Below are 26,261 nucleotides of genomic sequence, written 5' to 3' on the forward strand. Positions count from 1 at the left end.
TGTTCGGTTGTAAAGCATTTGTTCATGTTCCAAAGGATGAAAGATCCAAGTTGGATGCCAAGACTCGACAATGCATTTTTATTGGTTATGGTCTAGATGGTGAGTTTGGTTATAGACTCTATGATCCAGTTCAGAAGAAACTCGTGAGAAGCAGAGATGTTGTCTTCATTGAGGATCAGACCATTGATGACATTGATAAGACGGAGAAAGTGGATTCACAAGATAATGGTGACTTGATCGATGTGAATCCGGTTCCCCTAGACTCTTCACCAGATCCTATCTAGGATGATGTACAAGGTGATATTAGTGATGACCATCAGGATATAGGTGACTTTGATACTCCTATGGATAATGTTATGAATGGTCAACAACAAGCACCTATAGCTCCACCAGTAGTTCCACTTTGAAGGTCTTCTAGAGATCGACGATCTTCTGTCAGGTATTCTTCTGATGAATATGCTCTTTTAACTGACAGGGGAGAACCTGAATGTTATGAAGAGGCTATGGAGAGTGAATGCAAAGATCAGTGGGTTGAAGCGATGAAAGATGAACTTCAATCCTTTCATGAGAACCATACCTTTGAGTTGGTGAAACTGCCTAAGGGCAAAAGAGCTTTGAAGAATAGGTGGGTTTACAGGTTGAAGCAAGAAGAGAAGTCTTCATCTCCACGATACAAGGCTAGATTGGTCGTCAAAGGTTATACTAAAAAAAAGAGGGTTTATTTTGAAGAAATATTTTCTCCAGTTGTGAGGATATCCTTTATCAGAACTATACTGAGTTTGGTAGCTTGTTATGACTTAGAGGTTAAATAAATGGATGTGAAAACTGCTTTTCTTCATGGTGACTTGGAAGAAGAGCTTTACATGGAGCAGCCAGAGGGGTTTGTTACACAAGGGAAAGAGGACTATGTGTGCAGATTGAAGAAGAGCTTGTATGGTTTGAAGTAAGCTCCAAGGCAACGGTACAAGAAGTTTGAGTCTGTTATGGGGAAGCAAGGCTACAAGAAGACTACTTCTGATCATTGTGTGTTTGTTAAGAGATTCTTTGGTGATGATTTTATAATTCTTTTACTCTATGTTGATGATATACTTATTGTTGGTCAGAATGCTTCTAAAATTGAGAATTTGAAACAAGAGTTGAGTAAATCCTTTGCAATGAAGGATTTGCGACCAGCAAAGCAAATTCTTGACATAAGATTGACACGTGACAGAAAGGTCAAGAAATTATGATTATCACAAGAGAGGTACATTGAGAAAGTACTTCAAAGGTTTAGTATAGACAAAGCTAAAGCGGTGAATACTCCCTTTACTACACACTTCAGATTGAGTATTAAGCATAGTCCTTCCACAGAAAAGGAGAAGGAAGAAATGCAGAAAATTCCTTACTCTTCAGCTGTGGATAGTTTGATGTATGCAATGGTTTGCACGAGACCAGACTTGGCTTATGCTGTTGGTATAGTTAGTCGGTTTCTTTCTAATCCAGGCAGAGAGCATTAGAATGCAGTAAAGTGGATTATGAAATATCTTCGTGACACTTCCAATATGAAACTTTGTTTCGGTAATAAGAAACATGTTCTTGTTGGGTATACAGATTCAGACATGGCCGGAGACATTGATTCGAGGAGATCTACTTCAGCTTACTCGATCACTTATGCAGGGGGGCTGTGGCTTAGCAATCGAGATTGCAAAAGTGTGTTGCATTGCCCACCACTGAATCATAGTTCATTGCAACAACCGAAACGTACAAGGAGATGCTTTGGATGAAGAAGTTTGTGCATGAGCTTGGTTTTACTCAGGAGAAGTATGTCCTGTATTGTGATAGCCAGAGTGCTATTCATCTTGGTAAGAACTCAACTTTTCATGCTAGATCTAAGCATATTGATGTGAGGTACCATTGGATACGAGATGTTCTTAAAGCTAAGCTATTAGAGCTTGAGAAGATATACACTAATGATAATGGTGCTGATATGTTGACGAAGGTCTTACCAAAAGGAAAGTTTGAAGCATGGTGTTTAACCTCCGGCATGGAGGCATTCCCCACATAGTTCGAGGAGGAGATTTGTTGGGTGCGGGTCCCACTATGTGGGGAACCCTTACACCGGTCAACCTAACTTAAAAGGGGTTGTTTATTTCTTTTGTTTGGTTACAAAAAGGAAAGCTTCTGCGACATATTTATTACCCTTTTTGGATTTGACAAAAAGCCATTCTTTTTGGCTTTTACATGTGGATGTGGGCAGCTATTTATTGAGAGCCAAAAATCAAATTTTGAAACAGAGAGATTGAAGCTTGTCAAAAAAAAAAAAAAACAAAAGAGGAGAAATCAGTTTTTTTTCAAGTTTGGTGCAGCAGTGATCAACTCTTCGAACGAAGGTCCATCCGTGGTTCGATTGAGTTGATTTTTGGATAGAAGCTAGACGATAAGGTGTTCTTGACTTTGTACTGTCGGATTTTTCATCCGAGCCTTGTAGCGTCGGAAATACCCATTTTTCAGCAGCTGTATTTTTGGTGATGTTCTCCCATTTTTCTCTCTTTTGCTAAAGATTACATATTGCTAGCCTTGTTGGAGTTGAATGCTTGTTGTAGGCTTGATATTTTGATCTTGTAGTTGAACATTTGATGATAGTGGAGCTTTTGATCGGACTCTAAAGTCCCGTGGTTTTTACCCTTGATTTAGAGGGGTTTTCCACGTAAAAATATCGGTGTCTCTATTTATTTATTTTTGTTGTGTGGTTGTATTGGTTAAATTGTGATTGATTAAGGTTGCTAGATAACATATTTTGTGCTATTGTGCTTGCCATAATTTTGACAGGAGTTATAGGGAGAGAAAGAATACCAGTTGTGCTTTGCTTTGTTTTGGTAGTTCAGTTTCTTCCCAACAAATACCACATTACCTTCTCCTTCACTCAGCTTTTTAATAATATCTCCTATTAATGAAGAATTCTTGCGAATGCATGCATGTGCATATTTTTATCCATTAAGATTAATTTCTAATCTAAAACTATTCAAAAGAAAATTATAATAATAAACATAGATCAATAGGCAAGTTATAATGTTTTCACTACACAAAGCATAAAATTAAGATGACCAAATTTTCTATTTCAATGTAATTAATCTTAATTTGAATTTTGTGTAAATGTTATAAAATTTATTTTCATTTATGGTTTTGGACATCAGTTTGAGATAATAAAAAACTACATGTATTAAATTAAATATTATTATTGACTTTAGTATTTCCACAAGTAAACTAATTTTTTATATAAATATATTTAATAAAATAAAATAAAATGTAAAAAGTAAATTAAACATGCAATATTTTTAAACCTCACTTGAAAAATTTAAAACTTTCACCATTGATGATAATCCTTGAATTAAAAGAATGTTTTTTATTAACAGATATGGCAGAATGGGAATAGTTTTCTTTTGGGGTTTACAAATTTATAAATATAGAATGTGTCTATTTTAAAAGCTAAAAGCTTTGGTTAAGAAGTTTGTAGATTAAATTGATAGAATTTGTAAATGTGAAGAGTTAAATTTATTGAATTATTTAGAAATAAGCTCAAATTTATAGGTATATGTAAGTATTGAGGACCGAATGTGTCATTATACCAATTAAAAAAACATCACACTATTATTTTCGTGATCAATTTAACGGTGGGTGACCAAATAAAAACAAATATAAGGTTTAATACCTAAATTGAAATTTTTTAAAATTAAATGACTAAGATAAAAATATTACGACATAGTTAGATAATCACTAGTATAGTTTACCTTTATAGTTTATAGTCAAGCCTAGGTTTGTTTAATTAAAGCCATTTTAGTCATGTTGTAGCCAATTACACAAATGAAGCAAGACTAAATTAACATGGTTTTTACTAATAATTTCTTATTAACAATAATGATGAAAAACAGTATAAGAACATTTGGGTTCTCCGGCGGCAGAGCTCGCCGTATATTGAACTTGAACAGGGAGGAGAGGGTTTTTTGAAACTGAAATTGAAAAAATGGAAAGACTATTTTGGGGTTTCGAGTTTAAATAATAGGGAATGTGGGAAATTTCTTATTTAATTCCTGTACAAGCCCAATGTTGCCCGGGCCCATAAACAAATAAAATATAACAACCCAACAAATAATTTTACAAGCCCAAACCCAATAGGCCTAAAACTAAACCCTAAAAGCCTAACTAGCCCACTATCCTAAAATTTTTTCAGCAACCAACTCCAGGTACCATACCCCTCAGCTTTGGCCACCACGCCCCACGCATGCCCCTCAGCCTTGGTCACCACGCTCCACGCGTCTGACACCCTTATACCCTGCAAACACAAACAACAAGAAACAGCAGCAACAACAAAGGGATGGTAGTCTTTGTAATCGGTTATAAAAACCGAAAAAAGAAATTTTGTGAGGGGGGACTTGAAAAAAAACAGATTAAGCAAAAAAGAATAGACATTTTCTAGAGGTGAATATTATTTGCGTTTCAGTTCTGATCTTTGTGTGTTTCAATTTTTTTATTTCACGAAATAATAATAAAAAGAAATAATAGAACGTACCTCTGATTCATTGTTTGGGAGGGGGGTTCCGGCGTTCCCTAGCCGATTTGGAGGCCGTTGAACCACTGGGGGTTCGGCCAATGGCCGTGGAAGGGAGCATGGAACTCGAGGGGGGCCTTCCTTTTTCTTTTTTCTTTTTTCCTTTTTCTTCTCTCTTTCGTTGCGGTGGGTCACGAAAATATCGTCTTCGGGCTGTTTAGAGATGGACCAAGAGGTCTCGTGCCACTCAGCACCGATCGTCGTTCGTGGGCGTGGAGGGCCGCCAAGGAATCCATGGTCGGCCATGGAGGAGGCTAAAGAAAGGAGAGAAAGCAAAAAAAAAAAAGCTTTCTGTTGAAAAAAAAAGGGAACTGGAAATGAAATGAAAAAGAAAGGTTTTGTTTTTAAATGATGATGATGAGATGATGCCGTTTGGCATAGTGGGGGGTTTGGCATTTCCCCTAAAAGGGAGATTTATGCAATTAGTCCTTTCCCTTTTCAACCCCCATTCAATCAGCCCCATTTTCTGTCTTCTTTTGGTTTTAAAATTTAGCCCTCAGATCCTATTTAGTTTTCGTTTTTATCCTTAATTAACTTTTTAGTATTTATACTTTTATACCTCGAATTTTAATTTGTTTTTAGCCATGACCTAAATCTATTTAATTCACTTATTGACCTTTTTTTTGTATTTGTTTTATTTACATATTATTTCAAATATTTTATATGTTACTTATTTACATCTATTCTAACTTATTTTAATGTGTTGATTATTCAAATTCTTATTATTTATCTTAACTTGCTTTATGTATATATATTACCTTAATCTACTTTATATGTATTATTTATTTATTTTTATTCCTTACCTATTATATATATGTATACATATAGTTTATTTCAAGCTTTTAGATATTTATAATTCTTTAAAATTATTATATATTTATTTTAATTTTTTTATATATTTTAAGTTATTGTATATTATGTATTTCAAATAACTCTCTCTTTATTATCTTTGAATTGTTACTATTACAAAGTATATTTATATTGTCCTTTTTAATTCTTTTACATATTTTATGTTTTTTAAACTTGTTATATATCATTTTAAATTAACTATTATATATTACTTATTTTAAAATTATTTTATATACCTTATTTTAAACCCATTTTACTTATTTCAAATGATTTTATTATTATTTATTTTAGGTTTCTTTTTTACATATCATTTTACCCTTTTATATATACATATTATATATTTTAAAATTATTCATTTTTTTAAATTCTACTTTGTGTGGTAATGGATTTTTAAGACACCTTTTTATATTACTTATTTTAAACTCATTTATTATCATTCTAAAATTTGTTCACACTCTATTTATTTTAATTTATTTTATACCTTTTTATCATTTAATTCATTGGTCCTCATTTATTGATGTTGTCATTTAAATGTTGTATGATTGTTGCTATTGCATGTACTAAGATTCGTTGTTTATATTTTCATATTATTGTCATTCACTAGTGTAATATTTTATTCATGCATTATTATTCCATGCACTATCATTCTATGCACATTACTATATTTTTATCTCACGTCATCGTATCGTGTATTAAACTTCAACGTTTTATCCAATATGGATCGTTCCACTTTTACTCCAAATAAATAACACTTGTTGTTTAAATATTGCATTCGCTACTATTCAAAAACGAAATTTTCCAAATAAGGCAATGTTATGCATTTTGAGATATCGAGGAATTGTGCCCTAACTTACGGGGTTTCGATTTTCTCGTTATTTCTAAATAGCTAAATATCATTTTCGAGTTTTAAAACACACAAAACTCTCATTTAAATTAAAAGACGACCTTGTGCTTGGGAATTCACGGTATTGTGTCCTAACTTACGGGATGTGATATTTCGATATCTCGAGATAAGGAAATCTTTAAACAATCGATTTGAGCTAATTCAAGAATTTTAAAATCGATATTAATAGAAAGGATCGAATTTCAAATCCGTTCCCGTTTTAATTTTCACTTTCAAAACCAAAGTCGATCCCGTTTTCAAAAAATGGTCACGACACTATCTTGTATGCTATGTTTTATCATGTTAACGCGCTCCTTCATGCATCTGTTTTAAAAATGAGACTTCAAGGATTTCAAAAAATATAAAGGCAATACTTGGTGTTTGAAAATTTCGAGAAAGTAGTACCCTAACTTATTGGGTTGCCACTTTTCTCGTTGAATTCGAATAATTAAGTACCCTTCTGAGTTTTTTTAAAGGTTTTCTGAATGCAAGCCACTATCTTGGAATTTCAAAGCAATATGTCCTAACTTATTGGATAGAGCGTTTTGTTGTTCCGAAATAGGAATTTCAAAAAAGGTTAACTTAATGTCAATACTTTGACGCAAGCGAATCCCAATTTTCAAATTTAAAATATTTTAAAGAGTACTACATCTTAAATTTTTTTTTTTAATTTCCAACATTCAAGACATTTGATAATCAATTAGGTACCAATTTTTGGGCGTTACGAGGGTGCTAATCCTTCCTCGTACGTAACCAACTCCCGAATCCGTTCTTTTATTTCGTGGACCAAAACTAATAATTTTAAAACAAAATGTTTTAAAGGTGATCCGATCACACCTAAAAAGATTGGTGGCGACTCCCGTTTTCTTTTTTTAAAATCGATTCCCATTTTCCAAAACGTGGTTTAAAAATGGTTTCGACAGTTCTTTTGTGTTTTTAAACTTGTTTTCAAGGCTTCTACCTTTTGTAATTGCAGATTGGGTCCTTGGGATTTGAAATATCTTTTAATTTTCGAAATTTTGAGCAAATAAATCTCTCTATTAGTCCCTTTGCTTCTACATTTTGTTAAATTTTAAAATTAGGCCTTTCCTGTTATTTTCTTTTTATTTGACTTTAATTCTAAAATTGTTAATTGTTTGATTTGAACTTGAATTTTCATTTACAACTTTAAGATCCAGTTCAATGCAAATTTTTCATGCATTATAGTTTAGATTTTTAAGATTTCTAGCACGTCTTCGGTCTGCTACTCTAGCAAGTTTTCTAGGGTTTTGTTCTAGTTGAGGTTTTTCACGACGACGCTCCTTGTACTTTAGATTTTGATTTAATTTAGGCCGTGTTTTAGAATGGAAGATGATCTGGCGGTGTTCTGATTTAATTCGAAATTTTTCATGCATTATAATGATAATCCTAGATTTTTAAGTTTAGATTTTTGTCAAAATTCGAAGTTTTTAAGTTAGGAATCTTAATTATCAAATAAGATTATCATTATATAGGCATTATAGGGTGTTATGATCTTCCCTACACATAACTGTACTCTTAAATCGAAATTTTGGTGATGAGTTTGAGTCTTAGTTCTTAAGATTTCTTAAGTTAATTTTAGGATAAGTCTTAAATTTTTAGATAATAAGTGGTTAACCGACGTATCTCAAATTAGTTAGTGATGACTCTACTCCTTTAAATTTTTGTGTCTAGCTTACTAGGTCCTGAGTCTAACAACTCACGACAATTAATGTAAAGTAATAGTGGTTAACCGACTTATCTCAAATAAGTAAGGCAAGTTATGGTTTAATATAACTATGCCTCAAGTTGCAAAAACTACTATAGTTGTAACCATAGTTGCACCTTACAACAATGACAACCAAAGGTGATATTAATAGTTAGGCATAATGATAAATTTAACACTTAATATTTACACGTTTTATCGATTTGATCTTTATTCTTCTTTTAAGTTAAGTTTAGCCTTCATTATTTTAAAAATGGTTGAATTTGACCATTAACCTTCTAAAAAGAGTCGAATTATTATTTTTTAACGGAAATACTAATTAAAACAATAAATTTTTAAATACAGCAGCCCATACGATAATCTGCATATACTTCATGCTTTTTTTTTTGAATTTTTATAAACTTTGTATATTGTATATTTTTATTTTTTTATTTTTGAATATTTTATAAATTTTAAATTATTTGTTGATGTAACATATAAGACAAATAGTGCCTAAGATGAAGCACGTATGTGTTGTCATACGGATTGTCATGCAAACATCGTTAAAAATTAATAATTTAGTCAGCATTTTAGTTAAAAAAATAATTTGACTTTCTTTAGAAGATTAATGGTCAAATTCAACTAAAAAAACGAATAAGGACCAAATTGAAAACATATGTAAAGTTGAGGGTAGAATTTATCATTATGCATAATGGTTATTATCAACGGACTCACCCCAATACAAACATAAGTTGTGATATGATTCTAGGAATCATCCAATTGTAAATGAAACTTATGGAAAATCAATCAACTCTTCAGAAATTGTTTCTCCATTTTATTATATCCCTAGTTTCCAGCTTATGGCTGAGAAAAATACTTTAAAAAGTACTGTATACTGTAAAGTCCATGCAAATTTAACTAAAACAAACAAAGCCAGCAAGCCAACTAAAAAGCACTACAAGATAAGATTCAAACGAGGAGATATTCTCAGTCTTATCCAAAAGCTGGAAGTTCACATCGGATTATAGTTGTCTCCAAAGTTGACATCAAACCTAAACTCGTTCTCAGTATTTTGATTCTGCATCATTGGCGGCGGAGCTACTGCTCCCACAAACTGATTGAATCCTGGTTGGTCCATGGCCATATTATTCACCGGTGGGTAGCCGTAATGATTTGGTTGGGAGGATTCTGCAAATGCGGGTGATAGTTGCATCAAAGACAGTTGCTTCAACGCGTCCTTCTCCTTCTTTAGCTCATGATATTTGGCTTTGGAAAACATTATTCCAACATCAGGTTTTGGCTCATTAGAAATAAAGAAAGAAATTAAGAGAGAGGGTGAGGGTGAGGGGTATATATATAATAAGGAAAACCTTCTTTCAACATAATCTCTCCAGAGAGGACTGACAGCTTTTCCTGCATGGAACCATTCTCCGCTCGCAGCATTGAGTTCTGAGCATCAGCATCTCTGATCTTGGGATAGGCGGCCGCTACTTCTGCCTGTGCACATATAAAGATAATGTTAGGGTTTAGCACCAAAAGAAATTTAAAGTGAATGAATATTTCCCTACTAATTTAATATGAGATGTTCATTTAGCCGTACTATGGAAGTATAAATTCTTATATTGCAATTACTGAATTATGTCTGGGTTCATTTAACATGAGGTGTTATTAGGAATTTTGTTTGGGCTCGATTATGATAATGACAAATCAAGGATTGATGAAACAATCATATTGCAATGTGATGATGAAAAATATCGTGCAAGAGTTTGGGAATTTCTTTTGGATGTGCGTATGAAAGGGAAAGTTGAGGATATTACGACAGGTACTGATATGGAGTCAATGTCAGGTTTTGATGATACCAATAAATGTAGGAGATCCAATATGATGCCGGAAAAATATTATGGAGAAGAGTCCCAAATTCAGTTTACAACTGATAGAAAAAGAGGTTTCCAGTGGAAGATTCGTTCATGGCCCATGAGTTGGCTGCAACTTGCAGCTTCTAAGTTGGGTTATTTCAACAAGTGGCTTGATGATAATAAGTGGGCTTTAGAAGCTAGGAATGAACAAGTGGATACCATGGTTAATAGGTAGCTACTAACAAGCTGACTGGGTTAGTATTGAGCACTGGTCTGCAATGCAACATGTGACCAGCAGCTCACCAAGCAGACTTGCAATGTAACAGAACCGAGAGCAGCAGCAACATGGTCGCCTTTTTGTTTATTTTGTTCAAATGTAACTTGTTTAGTTAATTTGTAACTTGTAATCAAAGTTAGTAAGATTTTTGATGTAATGGATGTAATGGCTGATCATATCAGCTTACTTGTTTATGTGGTTCACATTTTGAAATTGTTAAGTATTAGTGGGAGTAGTTAAGTCATTAGGTAATTGTCCATTCACTTTGTAATTTATATAAGCTACTGTTTTCTTAATGAAAAAGTATGATTTTTCAGTTATTCTTGAACTCAAGCTCTCCTTGTTTTTGTTTTTCAATCTTTTAATCTCTTAAGCTTGTGTGAGAATCTTGTTGCTGTCAAATGTTCCAGCAAATGATATTTTGTTTGAAATACATACTTTACCCGGTTAAAGTATGTTGAAACTTCAACAAATGGTATTCAGAGCCTAAGTCTTTGAGGGCCTCTGTTTTGTTTGTTGTTTTGTTGAGAAAATATAAGCTTAAGAAGGAAGAAATTGGGGCTGTTAAGTTTGTTTCAGCAAGATGAGCTTTACAACACCTCCACCTCCAGTATTTGCTGGTGAGAACTACCACATTTGGGTAGTTAAAATGAAGACTTATCTTCAAGCTCAAAACTTGTGGAGTGTAGTTGAAAATGACATCGAACCACTTCCATTGAGGGCCAATCCCACGATTGCACAAATGAGGCAGCATGCTGAGGAGAGCACCAAGAAGCACAAAGCCTTGGCCTGCTTGCAAAATGGAGTGACAGATGTAATCTTCACTCGGATTATGGCCTGCAGCACACCTAAGGAAGCATGGGAAAGGTTGAAGGAGGAGTTCATGGGGTCAGATAAAACTAGGCAGCAACAAGTGATCAACTTGAGGAGGGACTTTGAAAACCTGAAAATGAAAGAGTCTGAGAGCATTAAGCAATACTCAGATAGAATCATGACCACTGTCAACAGCATAAGGCTGCTTGGTGAAGACTTCAGTGAGAGTAGAGTAGTGGAGAAGGTCATCACCACTCTTCCTGAGAGATTTGAATCTAAAATCTCATCACTCGAGGACTCAAGGGACTTAACAACCATCTCTTTGTCTGAGCTAGTGAACTCCCTATATGCTTTGGAGCAGAGAAGGGCCAACAGGCAGGAAGACCATCCAGAAGGAGCCTTCCAAGCAAAGGCCAAAGAAAGTTCCAGCACAAGTCAGAAAGGTAAGAAGCCTTGGCTTGACAAGAGGGATAAACCAAGGAGAGATTCAGGCAAGAGAAAGTTTCCACCATGTGTCCATTGTAAGAAGACCACTCACTCTGAAAGGTTTTGCTGGTTTAGGCCAGACATCCAATGCAAGAGCTGCAAACAGTTTGGACACGTTGAGAAAGTTTGAAAAAACAAACCAAATGTACCAGCACAGCAGCAGATTCAAGCTCAAGCTACTGAAGACCTTCAAGCTCAGGAGGAGCATGTGTTCACAGCTTCTTGCTTTGCATCTTCAAGCAAAGTCAAAAGCAATTGGTTGGTGGATAGTGGCTACTCACACCATATGGCAGGTGATGAAAGTCTGTTCAAAGATCTAGACAAAAGCTATGTCTCAAAAATCAGAATTGGCAATGGTGAACTGATTGAAGCCAAAGGCAGGGGCAGTGTTTCAGTCAGCACTTGTTCAGGTAACAAAGTCATTTCAGACGTGCTCTTTGTGCCTGATATTGATCAGAATCTGTTGAGTGTTGGTCAGTTGGTTGAAAAAGGGTATTCCCTAGTTTTCAAGAATGATTCATGTGTTATTAAGGACTGTCATGGTCAAGAAATGATTACAGTAGGCATGGTAGATAAATGTTTCATACTTGATGTTAATCAGCTTGAAAACAAAGCTTATGCAAGCTTGGTGATAATCTTTGGTCTATGGCATAGAAGATTAGGCCATGTTAACTTTAGATCACTTGATCTGTTACAAAAACAGAATTTGGTGGAGGATATGTCTAAAGTAGAAGCAAGTGACAGTGTTTGTGATGTTTGTCAGTTTGGCAAACAAGCTAGATTGCCATTCCCAGTGAACCAAGCTTGGAGAGCTCGAGAAAGGCTTGAACTGGTGCATTCTGATATTTGTGGACCAATGAAGTCCCCTTCTTTGAATAACAGCAAGTATTTTGTGCTGTTTATTGATGATTTAACTAGATTTTGCTGGGTTTACTTCATAAAACACAAATCTGAAGTGTTTGAGGCCTTTAGCAAATTCAAGGCACTAGTAGAGAACCAAACAGGTTGCAAAATCAAGGCTTTGAGAACTGACAATGGGACTAAGTACTTGTCTGAGAGGTTTCAGAAGCTTTGTGAGCATGCAGGGATCCATCATCAGCTCACCACTGTTTATACTCCACAGCAAAATGGAATTTGTGAAAGGAAAAACAGAACAGTGATGAATATGGCCAGATGTCTGCTGTTTCAAAATAAGCTTCCAAGCAAATTTTGGGCAGAAGCTGTCAACACCTCAGTTTACCTATTGAACAAGCTTCCTACAAGAGCTGTAAAGGACAAAACACCCTTTGAGGCATGGTATGGGCTCAAACCATCCGTTTCCCATTTGAAGGTATTTGGATGCATGTGTTATGCACTCATTCCAGCTGAAAAGAGAACTAAACTAGAAAGAAGGTCTGCCCCTGGGATATTTGTTGGCTATTGTAGTACCAAAAAGGGCTATAGGGTGTATGACCCTTCAACAAAGAAGATTTTGGTGAGCAGGGACATCAGATTTGATGAAGAGAAGTTTTGGAGTTGGGATGATTCAGAAACAAGTCAGTTTGTTGAAGATCAACTTGATATCAACCTAGAGCCAACTGAAAATGAACTAGAAAGTGGTGACATTGATGATCCTCCTGTGCGAGGAACCAGAACCATTGCTGACATCTATCATAGGTGTAATGTAGCCATAGTTGAGCCTTCAAGCTATGAAAAGGCTGCAAGGGACAGAAGCTGGAAAAAGGCAATGGAAGCTGAACTTGAGATGATCAGGAAGAATGAAACATGGGACTTGGTTGAAAGGCCAGACCAAAAGAAAGTCATAGGTGTCAAGTGGGTTTTTAGAGCCAAATTTAACTCAGATGGTTCTTTGAACAAACATAAGGCAAAATTAGTGGTGAAGGGCTATAGTCAAGAGTATGGCACTGACTTTATGGAGACTTTTGCTCCAGTGGCTAGGCTTGACACAATCAAGCTTCTTTTTGCCTTGGCTGCACAGAAACATTGGAAGATTCACCAATTGGATGTCAAGTCAGCTTTTTTGAATGGTTTTCTGAAAGAAAAAATTTACATAGAGCAACCAGAAGGGTTTAAAGTTCCAGGAGAAGAAAACAAAGTCTATAGGCTGAAGAAAGCCTTGTATGGTCTGAAACAGGCACCTAGGGCCTGGTATGATCGAGTTGATACTTACTTGTGCAAACTTGGGTTCGAGAAAAGTCTGAGTGAACCAACTCTTTATGTAAAGAAGACTAAAAATGAAACTTTGCTGATTATTTCAGTTTATGTAGACGATCTACTGGTGACTGGAAGCAGAACTGATTTGATCAATGACTTCAAGACTCAAATGAAGGAAGTATTTGATATGACTGACTTGGGAGCCATGACATACTTCCTTGGCATGGAAGTGAACCAGTCTGATCAAGGAATCTTCATCAGCCAGCAAGCATTTTCCCTGAAGATCCTAGACAAGTTCTGCATGTCCAATTGCAAATCAGTGAGCACACCAATGGCTCAAGGAGAGAAGCTGACCAGCTTTGGAAACCAAGAAAGAGTTGATGAGAAGGAGTACAGAAGCCTAGTAGGCTGTTTACTCTATTTGACAGCAACTAGACCTGATCTTATGCATGTTGTTAGCTTGTTGTCTAGATTCATGCACTACTGTGACACATCACATTTTAAGGCAGCAAAAAGGGTACTTAGATACCTTAAAGGAACCTTGAAACTTGGAGTCATGTTTAAGAAGGAAAATGAACTTAAACTGGTGGGATATTCAGACAGTGACTGGGCAGGCTCTGCAGATGATATGAGAAGCACTTCAGGTTACTTCTTTACTCTTGGCTCAGGAGTATTTTGTTGGAGTTCAAAAAAGCAACAAACTGTTGCCCAATCCACAGCTGAAGCAGAGTATATTGCAGCAGCAGCAGCGGTGAATCAAGCCATTTGGCTCAGGAAGTTATTGTCTGATTTAAATGAAGAACAAAGTGAAGCTACTGAAATCATGGTTGACAACCAATCAGCAGTAGCCATAGCTAAAAATCCAGTCTTTCATGGCAAGACCAAACATTTTAAAATTAAATTTCATTTTGTTAGAGAGGCTGAGCAGACAGGAGAAATCAGCCTTATTCATTGCAACTCACAAGACCAATTGGCTGACATTCTAACAAAGCCACTTGATACATTCAGATTTGAAGCCTTAAGGGAGATGATTGGTGTTTGTTGCATACAGTCCAAGGAGGAGTATTGAGCATTGGTCTGCAATGCAACATGTGACCAGCAGCTCACCAAGCAGACTTGCAATGTAACAGAACCGAGAGCAGCAGCAACATGGTCCCCTTTTTGTTTATTTTGTTCAAATGTAACTTGCTTAGTTAATTTGTAACTTGTAATCAAAGTTAGTAAGATTTTTGATGTAATAGATGTAATGGCTGATCATATCAGCTTACTTGTTTATGTGGTTCACATTTTGAAATTGTTAAGTATTAGTGGGAGTAGTTAAGTCATTAGGTAATTGTCCATTCACTTTGTAATTTATATAAGCTACTGTTTTCTTAATGAAAAAGTATGATTTTTCAGTTATTCTTGAACTCAAGCTCTCCTTGTTTTTGTTTTTCAATCTTTTAATCTCTTAAGCTTGTGTGAGAATCTTGTTGCTGTCAAATGTTCCAGCAAATGATATTCTGTTTGAAATACATACTTTACCCGGTTAAAGTATGTTGAAACTTCAACAGTTAGGAATAATGTTATTTGAAATGCTAAATGGAGTCTGACTTTAGTAAATTTTCTTGTGGTTTGAATTTTTTTTTTTTTTTGTAAGTTAGGTTTATATTGAGGTTTGAATTTTTTTTCGCTGTTTTTATATTAGGGTTTGAATTTTTTTTGTTTAAATTAGTTCATGAAAACCTTAAAGTTTAGACCTTAATGTAAGAAAATTGCTGAGTTCAAATATAAATATAGGAACAATTGCTAAGTTCAAAGATTAGCTTGGACAAAAAAAATTTAAATTTCAATGTAAGAACAATTGTCAAGTTCATACCCTAACTTAGACAAAAAAATTTAGACTCCAATATGAAAAAAGTTACTAAATTTAAATCCTAAATAATTATTTAACCCAATACAAATCCATCCTGTTTAAAGAACGAATGCAAATATGTGTGTAGTAAGAGAGGGAGGAAAATGGTCATTGAGAGGAGAAGGATGAGTCCCTAGTGTGTTTGGATTAGGCAATGGGACGAAAATTTGATTTAGTCATTAAAACTGCTTTGGAGTAATTTGTTACCCCTAGGCTACGAGCATAGAGTTGTGGACTTGATGATGATTTGACTAATTCATAATTTTTTTAATGGTAGAATTGGTGTTACAATAAAGCATTGGTAGGATGAGAACAGGTACATTTAGTGACTGTATTTTGGAGGTTTAGCATAGATTTTTCATATTTAATTTGTTTCTCTAGCATCTTTGCTAAGTTGATCAAAACAGAATTATGTTTTAAGACTTTTTAAGTAATAATTTGATTGGAAGGGGTTTTCCTTTTAGGTGAATTGGGTGTATGATATGTTCATCTATATAACATCCTTCAGATTTCTTGGGAACTAAAACTTTAGCTGACAAAAAATTATAATTGTAATCATAAAATTAAAATAAGTAGTTTGCAAATGATAAAAGAATTGTTATGCTTTCTGTAAAAATAAAAAGAAAGAATTATTATATTTTTATATAAATATAGTCCATGGCAAATCCTAGAATTAAGTTTTGGGGTCTAATAAAATTTTCAAAAATTTTAAGATTTTAAAGATATTTAAAAATTTGAAGATTTAATTAAAATTTTCATGAGATTAATGAAAAATTTCAAAAATTGAAGGTGCCTAATTGAAATTTTCTAAAACTTCAAGAAAAAAAGAAATCTTTTAAATTTTTTGGGAGCTAATTAAAATTTTCTCAAAATTTTTGGGGCCACCCTATGCCCGTAAAGACCCGATATTGAATATAGTCATTTTATGTTTAAAAGTGTTCATGAGATAAATTAGATTCAGCCAGGTGTATGTATGGTATCAATATCATAATAATGACTTAGATTTGATTTAACTATTTTTATAGACAGTTCACCTAAACTTATTTTTAATATTTACATAAATTTCATAATATATTTACATAAATAACTAATCATTTTTAATGTTTTTATCTCTGTCCTAACTATTCTATATATATTTGATTTTTTTTAAAAGTTTTAATATATTCTATATACACTTATAGCTATCCTAATTTTACTTGTGAAATTTTAAAATTTCATTAACATTGTATTAAATATTTTCTTTTATTTAAATATTATTAGGTATAAGTCCATTCATGAACAATTAATTATATGATATCAAATGTAAAAAGTTTAATTATTTGTATTTAGTCTTTTTAGGATTTTAAATAAGATATTAAAGGTTTTCAAAGTGACGTCTTTGTATAACTAATAATGTGACGTCATTATATTAATTATATGTTTTATTCTTTCCATATAACGTAGGAACTATTATTACTAGAAATTTTCTTTAGATCATATGCTTTTTATCTTTATCGTCTTTAAAGATTTTCTGTTTTAACTTTCATTGTCGTACAAAATAAATTAGGCATTTTACATTTTCTTTTTCTTAATATTTTAACTCTTAATTTTTCTTTTTTTGGTTACATAATATTTTAACTCTTTTATTATTACATTCAGATTGCACGACAACTTCAAATTTAATGTTTTCACGTAAATTTTAAGCCTTAAATCTTCAACATCAAGAATAGATCTAACAGTTAAACACAAAATGGAGCCATATATATGAGCGATTTTGTTTACCTCGAGAGCCCTTGCTTTTGCTTCCAGTTGTGCAATGTAGTTGATCTGTTTGAGTCGATACCTTTGCGAATATAGACGGCTTGCGGCAGCCCTAACACACACCACAAAAATATCACATACATCAACCTTTTTGAGAAACAAAACTAAAACCTTTTTAAGTGTATAAGATAATAATAGACTAAAATATTTTCCAAACATAATATATTGCAAATGCTATGTATGTTTTTCACCTTTTGAGAATTTTAGGGTCCATCGCCATGTTAGTGTCAACTCCTTGTCCTTCAGCATGGGGGACCTGATTTCCATTGGTTGATTGAGGAACTCTCTCATTATTAGCATTGCCACTTCCATTGGATGGTAAGTTGGGGAATGGAGCAATATTGATTGTTTCTTCATTAACATCTCTATTATTAATTCCTGCCATTACTTCAATCAAGTCTATAACCTATACAGAAAACAAGCTTAAAGTTAAGAAATTGTACAACCTTAATATACCTTGTAAGAGTTAGTGGCTTGCTAGCACTACAGATTTACCTTTGCCAAAAACAAGAAATGATTGCGGTGGGTGAAACAACCCTAGGAGCTAGCGTTCCTTTTTATATAGATAAACCAGTGGGGCAACTACTATGGGGGGTTTTAAGTCTAAAATGCTAATGCATGTGCAGATTCATGTATTTGTTTGATTTTCCTTATATGGTCAAACTAATTATGGCAATGTTTTTTTAATATCCTGATAAAAGATACCTTATATGGTCAAACACTCTGGCAAAAAAAAAAAAATCCTGGAAACACTGTGTCATTCTTTCATATTTGGAATCCTAATAAGAAATATATCCATGTATGGTCACTGTAAAAAAATGGATGGTTATTTTATCAACATGCTTGACCACAAAAAATGATTAAGCCAACGCCGGTGTATTGTTTATTTTTCGGATTAACTTCCAATTCAAAATGGCCTCTGAAGCGTTAATCTCTGGTGAATCTTTCAGTATGTTTGTGGATAATCTTTCAAAATATACATGTTTTTTCCACATTGATACCCGTTTTTAATATCTTTTTGACGCTAAAGTAGCTCCTAATAATACCGTTATTAATAACCTACCAAAGATATTAAATTCATTATGTAATGTATAACTATAAAAAGAGAAAGAAGGCGGGTTATAAGAAAAATACCCGTAGCTACAATAGTAGCAACATTTATAAGAGCCGAAATAAAAATAGGCCCCTCCATGACATCAACTGACCATATATCAAGAGGAAGTTGCGCAGATTTAGCAACTGTATCGACAAATAATAATGACGCATATAAAGAAACGAATAAAAAATGAACTTCATTATTATAAATCAAGTTATTTAATATACAAATAAATTTTAAATTTGGACATATTATTTGGGTATAATAAACAATATTTTTAAACAACAAATAAAAATTTATTTATTTTAGATTCTTTTATCATTTTCCAATCAAACCCTTCTCTCTCCATCTTCCTCTCCTCCCATCACCATCACAACCATCATCTACCATTTCCAATCTCCCTCAACCTTAACAGCTCCTCTCCGTCTCCCATGCACCTTCACTCTCATTCAAAATAATTAGTTGTATTATAAATCCACATAATAATAATGTTATTTTCAGTTATAAAATAGATGCTGTATAAATATTTTTCTTACAATAACATCTCTCAATATACCATATTTTTTCGGTTTTTTTTTTCGTGTTTTTTTTGTTTGATTTAACTAAAACTTTTGATGATGACATTGATAATAGAACATATAATTATCCATGAGAGAAAACATGTTGCAACAAATACACTCCTACTATTGGTGTTATTTGGCCTTGTGCTTTATCAATAGTTATAGCAAAAAGACATTGAAAATTCCTTTCCCTTAAATTGAAAAGAATATCATTCATTTTCTGCAGATGATAGTAGAATTATTGGTAAAAGGACATGTTTTCCAACATGTTGACCAATGTGTTACATTATTATCAAAGGGTTTGCAGACCATTCTTGTTCCATTACACAAGCTATTTGATGGATCCAGATTTCTTAAAAGTATAATTGGATAATTAACTTTTAAGATCAATTTATGTGGAGGAAAACCATTTGGTAGAAATGTATTCAATAATTCTTTTGGATAATTATTATTTGTATCATCCACGACTTAGTTGAAATGGTTGAATGTTTTAGTATCACTTGAAAACATGTTAATAATTTCTCATTAATTTTTTCCACATAAATATTTTGTAAATTGAATACCTCCTTAATTTTTCCTTAGCAATTTAATAAAGAGATTTTTTTGGTTCCAGGTAACAACCTCCAATTGAAGACCTTAACAACCAAGGGTGAAGCTATTAACTGAAGTATATCACTTGAAGACGGTGAGGAAGGAGGACAGGGACACTTGTGCTTTCCAATTCTATATCCAGGTTAATCCGATATAGATTATTAATTGTCATTGATTGAAGGAGATTATTAACCACTCTATTTATGAATCGAGAATAAATAACATTAGTTTGTATAGTTCCATTATCTTATTTGCATTCTTTTCGTGGACTCTGTATATTTATTTGTTTTATTAATTGTTGACTTATATTAGAAACTTAGTTATGGAGTCAAGTTAGTTAGTTTAAGTCAGCTACATACTTTCTTATGGATTCAATTCTTAAAATACTTCCTAATGAATAGTTATAATTATTACTTAACTACGATACAATACACCTGCAGTTATCGAGTGAATAGTAAACAATTTTTTAAGGTTTTATTAAATAGAGATGAGTAAAATTCGATTCAACTCAAAAAAATCGAAAAAAATTTGAATTTTGAGTTAAATGAATCGAGTTATTCGAATTAATTGAATTATTTGAGTCAACTCAAATTCCGAATTCGAATCGAGTTTGGTTTTCAATTCAATAACTTGAATAATTCAAATAAATTAAATACCAAAGTATAATATTTTACATTTTACCCCAAACTTTCAAACTTATTTACTTTCCCCAAAACTTTTACTCCTCCCATCCCACCCCTTCTACCCCAAACCCACCCCCCAAATTTTACTTCCTCATTTACTTCCTCGAAAATTTTACTCTCACAACAGCAAAATTGACTTTTAGCGGCGTTTTTTAGGCTTTTAGCGGCGCTTTTAAGTCGCTAAAATCATGACTTTTAGCGCGCTTTCCCCACAACGCCAAGAAAAGTCATGACCTTTAGCAGCACTTTCCCCACAAACACGCTAAAGGTCATGACCTTTAGTGGCGCTTTTCTCAAAACGCTAAATGTCATGAAATTCAAAAAAATATTATAAAATATTATAAAGGTCATGAAAAATATAAAAATTTAAAATTTATTATCAAAATATTGAGAAGAATAATATCCATGATATAAATATACAAATTTTCTATTAAAATTTTAACTTTAAAACTAAATACAAAAATTAATGAATTTAAATTTAGAATTTAAAATAATAAATTAATAACACAATTAAAATCAAGGAAATGCAATATCTGTTGCTTCCAACCTCTTTTCTCAACCTCTTTAATATCTACTTCCAAGCAAGCAATATCTTCCATTAATTTCGAGGCATGCTTCGCTTTTCTCTTTTGATAAACCAAGGAAATGCAATAATAATTCGATTCAAGATCATCTCGGTTAATGGATGACGACGTTCTTCCGCAAATACTTCTTGGAATCTATTAAGTACTTGGATTGTAGGATATCCCCGATAAATATCAACAACTATAAACTTAGAATCCTATATTGAATTATAAATGGACATCGTGGTCCTAACATTTACAAATACAAGCACAAAGAAAGCAAGTTGATACTAACGTAAGCATTAATGCTTAAGACTTAGCCATAAAATAATAAAGCGAAAATGGTTTCATCAACATACCGTTACTTGAAATTTAATTCCATGCAGATCTCCAAGATGACTACTTCACATTTTTGTTTTTTATAGTTTGTTAATTTTCTATTCTTGTTCTTTACACCAATAATAAATGGAATATAATTCTCCAATCAATTCATCATCTAATTCACTAATGCTTTTTGCAAGATACATAGGTTATCATAGAGATATAGCTTACTATATATATATATATATATATATATATAATTATCATAGTCTAATCACTAAGGCATTTAAAATTCTAGCCTACACATTAGCATGCTACTTTTTCAAAGTCTCAATATCCAACATCGGTTATAAGATTCTAGAGCTTCACATTTAGCACCGATGAACAATTTGTAGTACCGGTTGTTGGGCTAAAGAAGGTTCTGGGTGAAGTAGTCTAAGACAAAATCCAGCTTCCTTGAGATTTTCGATAGAAAAGTTGGAGGAAAAATCCTATGGCATAGATCCAACATTGCAAAGAGATGTGCTCTCTCGATTCATATTGACAAAGCAACTGAAAGAAACAATCAAATTGCTTTTTAGAACGAATACAAATATCCACTCTCTTCCACGCAGATAAAAAATAGATAAGAAAACAAATAAAAGATAGATGTGAAAAATAAAATAGAATAAAATAAATAAAAATAAAGAACACATAAATTTTACGTGGAAACCCTTTCGGGAAAAAAACCACGGGCAGAGGAGAAGAAAATTCACTATGTCGAAAAATTTTTACTCAAATACAAGAGGAATAGACTATGTCTATTTATAGGCTTGCAAAGCCATATTCTAGTAGGATTGAAACACCTTATCTAATCAATATAAAATAGATGGAGTTTAATAAGGTTTAAAACCTTATTCTAAAATAAAATAAAAGAAGTCTAGTTCTATATGGATTTTACTTTTATTTTATTGTCCATCGTATTTTATTTAAATAAGAATTTGGGTCACTTAATTCTAACAATCTCCACCTTGAAACAAATTCTCAATGAACAAGTTCTTCATCGCGAACTTTCAATAAACAAGTTCTTCACCTCTTCCAAAAACCCCTTAAGGGTTTAACTTCAACAATGAACACCAACCAAGTCTAAGCAATGCTCAAACTTGGTTATAGGAAGTGACTTAGTCATCATATCTGCAGGATTTTCATGAGTGCTAATTTTGCTCACAACAATATCACCACGAGCAATAATATCACGAACAAAATGATACCGAATATCAATGTGTTTTGTTCTCTCATGAAATATTTGATCTTTTGTAAGAAAGATGGCACTGACCGTCACAAAATATCGTGCTGATTTGAAGGTCTTCATTGAGTTCACTAAATAGTCCCTTCAACCAAATAGCTTCTTTACAAGCCTCAAGAATCGCCATGTACTCAAACTTCAGTGGTAGACAAAGCGATCGTAGTTTGTAAAGTGGCTTTCCAACTAATTGCACAACCTCCGATTGTAAAGACGTAACTCGTGAGAGATCTTCTTCTATCAAGGTCTCCAGCAAAATCAGCATCAACATACCCTATAACTCCATCTTTAGTTCTTCCAAACTGTAAGCAAACATTAGTAGTGCCTCGTAAGTATCTTAAAATCCATCGAAGCGCTTTCCGGTGTTTTTACCGAGATTCGCCATGTATCTCGCTAATCGCACCGATCGCATATGATAAATCTAGACGTGAACAAACCATAGCATACATGAGAGATCCTCTGCACTAGAGTATGGAACATGTGACATGTACTCAATCTCATTATCGATTGAGGAGATAAGGCCGATGAAAGTCTGAAATGGTCTGCTAAAGGAGTACTAACAGCTTAGCACTCTGCATATTGAACCCGCAAAGAACTTTCTCAATGTACCCTTCCGACTTAGGTACAATTTACTTGCTTTTCTATCTCGAGAATCTCCATACCAAGTATCTTCTTTGCTGGTCCTAAATCTTTCATCTCAAATTCTTCACTTAGTTGGGCTTTAACCTTTCTTATCTCTCTTTATCTTTTCTTTGTTATCAACATGTCATCAACATAAAGAAGTAGATACACAAACGAACCATCACTGTTTTTCTTAAAGTAGACACAACTGTCAAAACTACTTCTTTTGAAATCATGAGAAGTCATAAAGGAATCAAACCTCTTGTACCCTTGTCTTGGTGATCTGTTTCAAACCGTAAAGGGACTTTTTCAGAAGCAAACATAGTCCTCTTTTTTCGAGACTATAAAACCCTCCGTTGTTGCATGTAAATATCTTCCTCAAGTTCTCCATGCAAAATGCGTTTTACATCTAACGCTCAAGCTCCAAATCATGCATGGCCACAATACCAAGCAAAGCTCGAATCGAACTATGCTTAACAACCTGGAGAGAACACATCTGTGAAGTCCACTCGAATTTGACTGTAACCCTTTGCAACAAGCCTTGCTTTATATCCGGTTCTTCAACTCTTGGAGTCCCTTCTTTCTTTTTAAACACACATTTACAACGAACACCTTTTTACCTTTAGGAAGTTTTACAAGATCCCATGTTCTGTTTTTGTGGAGTGATTCCATCTCCTCTTGCATAGCAAACATCCACTTTTCGAGTCTTCACACTAATCGCCTCGAATAATTAAATGGCTCTTGATTCGCATCTATATCTTCACCACATTTAAAGCATAAGCAACTAGATCAACCTCGGCATACTTCTTTGGAGGTTTAATTTCTCTTCTTGTCCTGTTTTTGGCGATAGAGTATTGCGGTGAAGAAGCAACTCTATTCTCAATTTTGTCTTGGCTTGAGGAGTTGATTTCAGATTAATCGATGCTCCACCGCTTTTGGTTTTCTTTATTGGAAGAGTCTTTAAGAGATAAGTTAGGTAGCATAGCAGTTTCATCAAAAACAACATCTCTGCTAATCACAACTTTTCTATTTTCAGGACACCATAACTTATAGCCTTTTACACCACTTTATAACCAAGAAAACGCATTTAATGGATCTCGGTTCCAATTTTCCATTATCAACATGAGCATACGCAGACACCCAAAAATCTTTAAATCGAATAATTAGCGGGATTACGGACCATACCTCTTGTGGAGTCTTTTTCTCAATGGCAACGGATGGAGATCGGTTGATCAAAAACATGCAAGAGAGGTCGCTTCGCCAAAATGACTTTGTAAGTTGGCATTTGACAACATACATCGAACCTTCTCCATGATCGTTCGTTCATTCGCTCGCAACGCCGTTTTGCTGTGGAGTATGACAAACCGTCAAGTGTCTCATGATCCTTCGACTTGCACAATCTATTAAACTCATCGTAGCGTAACTCTAACCATTGTCTGCAGACGGAGGTATTTTATCTGCTTTTCCGTCTGTTTTTCAATCATAATTTTCCAAGACTTAAATGTGGAAAACACATCGCTTTTCGCTTGGAAGAACGCCCAAACTTTTCTGGAAAAATCATCAATAAAGGTTAGCATATAATTAGCTCCACCTCTCAAGGCACTCGACGGCCCCACGATCGAATGGATATACTCCAACGTTTCCTTCGTGTTATGGATTCCTCTAGTGAATCGAACTCTCTTTGCTTCCCAAAACACAAGTGCTCACAGAAATTCAGTTTGCAAATTCTTTGCCCATTAAGAAGTCCTCTTTGCTTAATTTCGCCATGCCATTCTCACTCATATGCCCTAGGCGATATGCCAAAGTTTAGTAATATCATCATCCGACAAGGAAGAGGAAGCGACAATTGATCACCAAGAATAGATTGAACCTCAGAAACATATAACTTGGCAATCTTTCTTTGCCCTTTCATCACAACAAGGACCCTTTGAAATCTTTAAAACCCCACTTTCATTGTATCTGCATTCTTTTGAATCAAGAGTACTCAACGAAATTAAATTTCTTTTCAATTCGAACATGCCGCACGTCACTAAGTGTTCGACAACTCCATCAAACATCTTAACTTTAATTGTACCAACACCGCGATTTTACATGAAGCATTATTTCCCATCAAAACAACACCTTCAGACATCGTTTCATAAGTTGTAAACCAATCCCGATTGGGACTCATGTGGAAGGTGCACTGAATCAAGTATCCACTCCTCGCTTACTTTAGAATCATTGATGAAGCAACTAGAAGTTCACCATCATTGTAGTCTTCTACAACATCACTTCACCGAATTTTCCGGTGTTTTCTCTTTTGATTCGCACCTCCTTTTAATCTTATTTTGTAGCTTATAGCACTCAGATTTAATGTGCCCTTTCTTCTTGCGAAGTTGCAAGTTTTACCTCTGTTTGAAGATTTTGATCTACCCTTAGATTTACCACGAGGATTCCGCTCTCGTGTTCTACCACGATCATCATCAACATTCCGGTCTTGTCTCCCACGAACAATGAGACCCTCTCCCGAGAGTTGGGTTTAACCACAAGATGCTTCATCTTATCATACGAGGTTAAAGAATCATAAACCTCATCAACCGTGAGAGACTCATGGCTATATAAAATCGTGTCTCTAAAGGTTGAATAAGACGGGGGCAACGAACAAAGTAGAATCAACCCTAGATCTTCCTTATCATACTGAACCTCCATGGCCTCCAAGTTTGAGAGAATTTCTTTAAACACTGTTAAGTGTTCGTGTATAGACGCACCTTCCTCCAAACGATGAGCATAAAGACGCTGCTTCATATGCAACTTGCTTGTTAGAGTTTTCGACATACATATTTGTTCTAGCCTCTTCCATAATGCAGTGGCAGTTTTCTCTTTCATCACATCCTGCAAAATTTCGTTGGACAAATGCAGATGTAATTGTGTTAATGCCTTTCGATCCTTACGCTTCTTCTCTTCATCTGTTAATGTCGAAGGCATCTTATCTATCCTAGCGGGGCATCCTCTAGATCCATCTGCAAGAAGCGCTTGCATCTTAATTTGCCACAACGCAAATCGGTGTTGCGATCCAACAATGAATTTCATACTTCAAAGACGCCATTACCGTGATCGAGATGAATAACCCTAAGCTCGATACCAATTTGTGAAAAATAAAATAGAATAAAATAAATAAAATAAAGAACACATAAATTTTACGTGGAAACCCTTTCGGAAAAAAACCACAAGAGGAGAAGAAAATTCACTATGTCGAAAAATTTTTA

The 26,261-nt window shown here is 34.0% G+C and overlaps 1 protein-coding gene across 1 annotated transcript; it reads right to left on the reverse strand.

Annotated features, from left to right (window-relative positions):
• Nucleotides 1-8,896: 8,896 nt before the first annotated feature.
• LOC108465962 (basic leucine zipper 34-like) lies at nucleotides 8,897-17,597 on the reverse strand. The gene is made up of 4 exons (XM_053018453.1): nucleotides 17,491-17,597; nucleotides 17,261-17,351; nucleotides 9,390-9,516; nucleotides 8,897-9,285 (listed from the first exon to the last, which is right to left on the reverse strand). Exons 1-4 carry the CDS (start codon nucleotides 17,517-17,519, stop codon nucleotides 9,032-9,034), a joined length of 501 nt encoding a protein of 166 aa, XP_052874413.1. The 5' UTR covers nucleotides 17,520-17,597; the 3' UTR covers nucleotides 8,897-9,031.
• Between the last annotated feature and the right edge of the window lie 8,664 nt (nucleotides 17,598-26,261).

Source organism: Gossypium arboreum, chromosome 8 (genome assembly GCF_025698485.1).
Source record: "Gossypium arboreum isolate Shixiya-1 chromosome 8, ASM2569848v2, whole genome shotgun sequence".
Lineage (NCBI taxonomy): Eukaryota > Viridiplantae > Streptophyta > Magnoliopsida > Malvales > Malvaceae > Gossypium > Gossypium arboreum.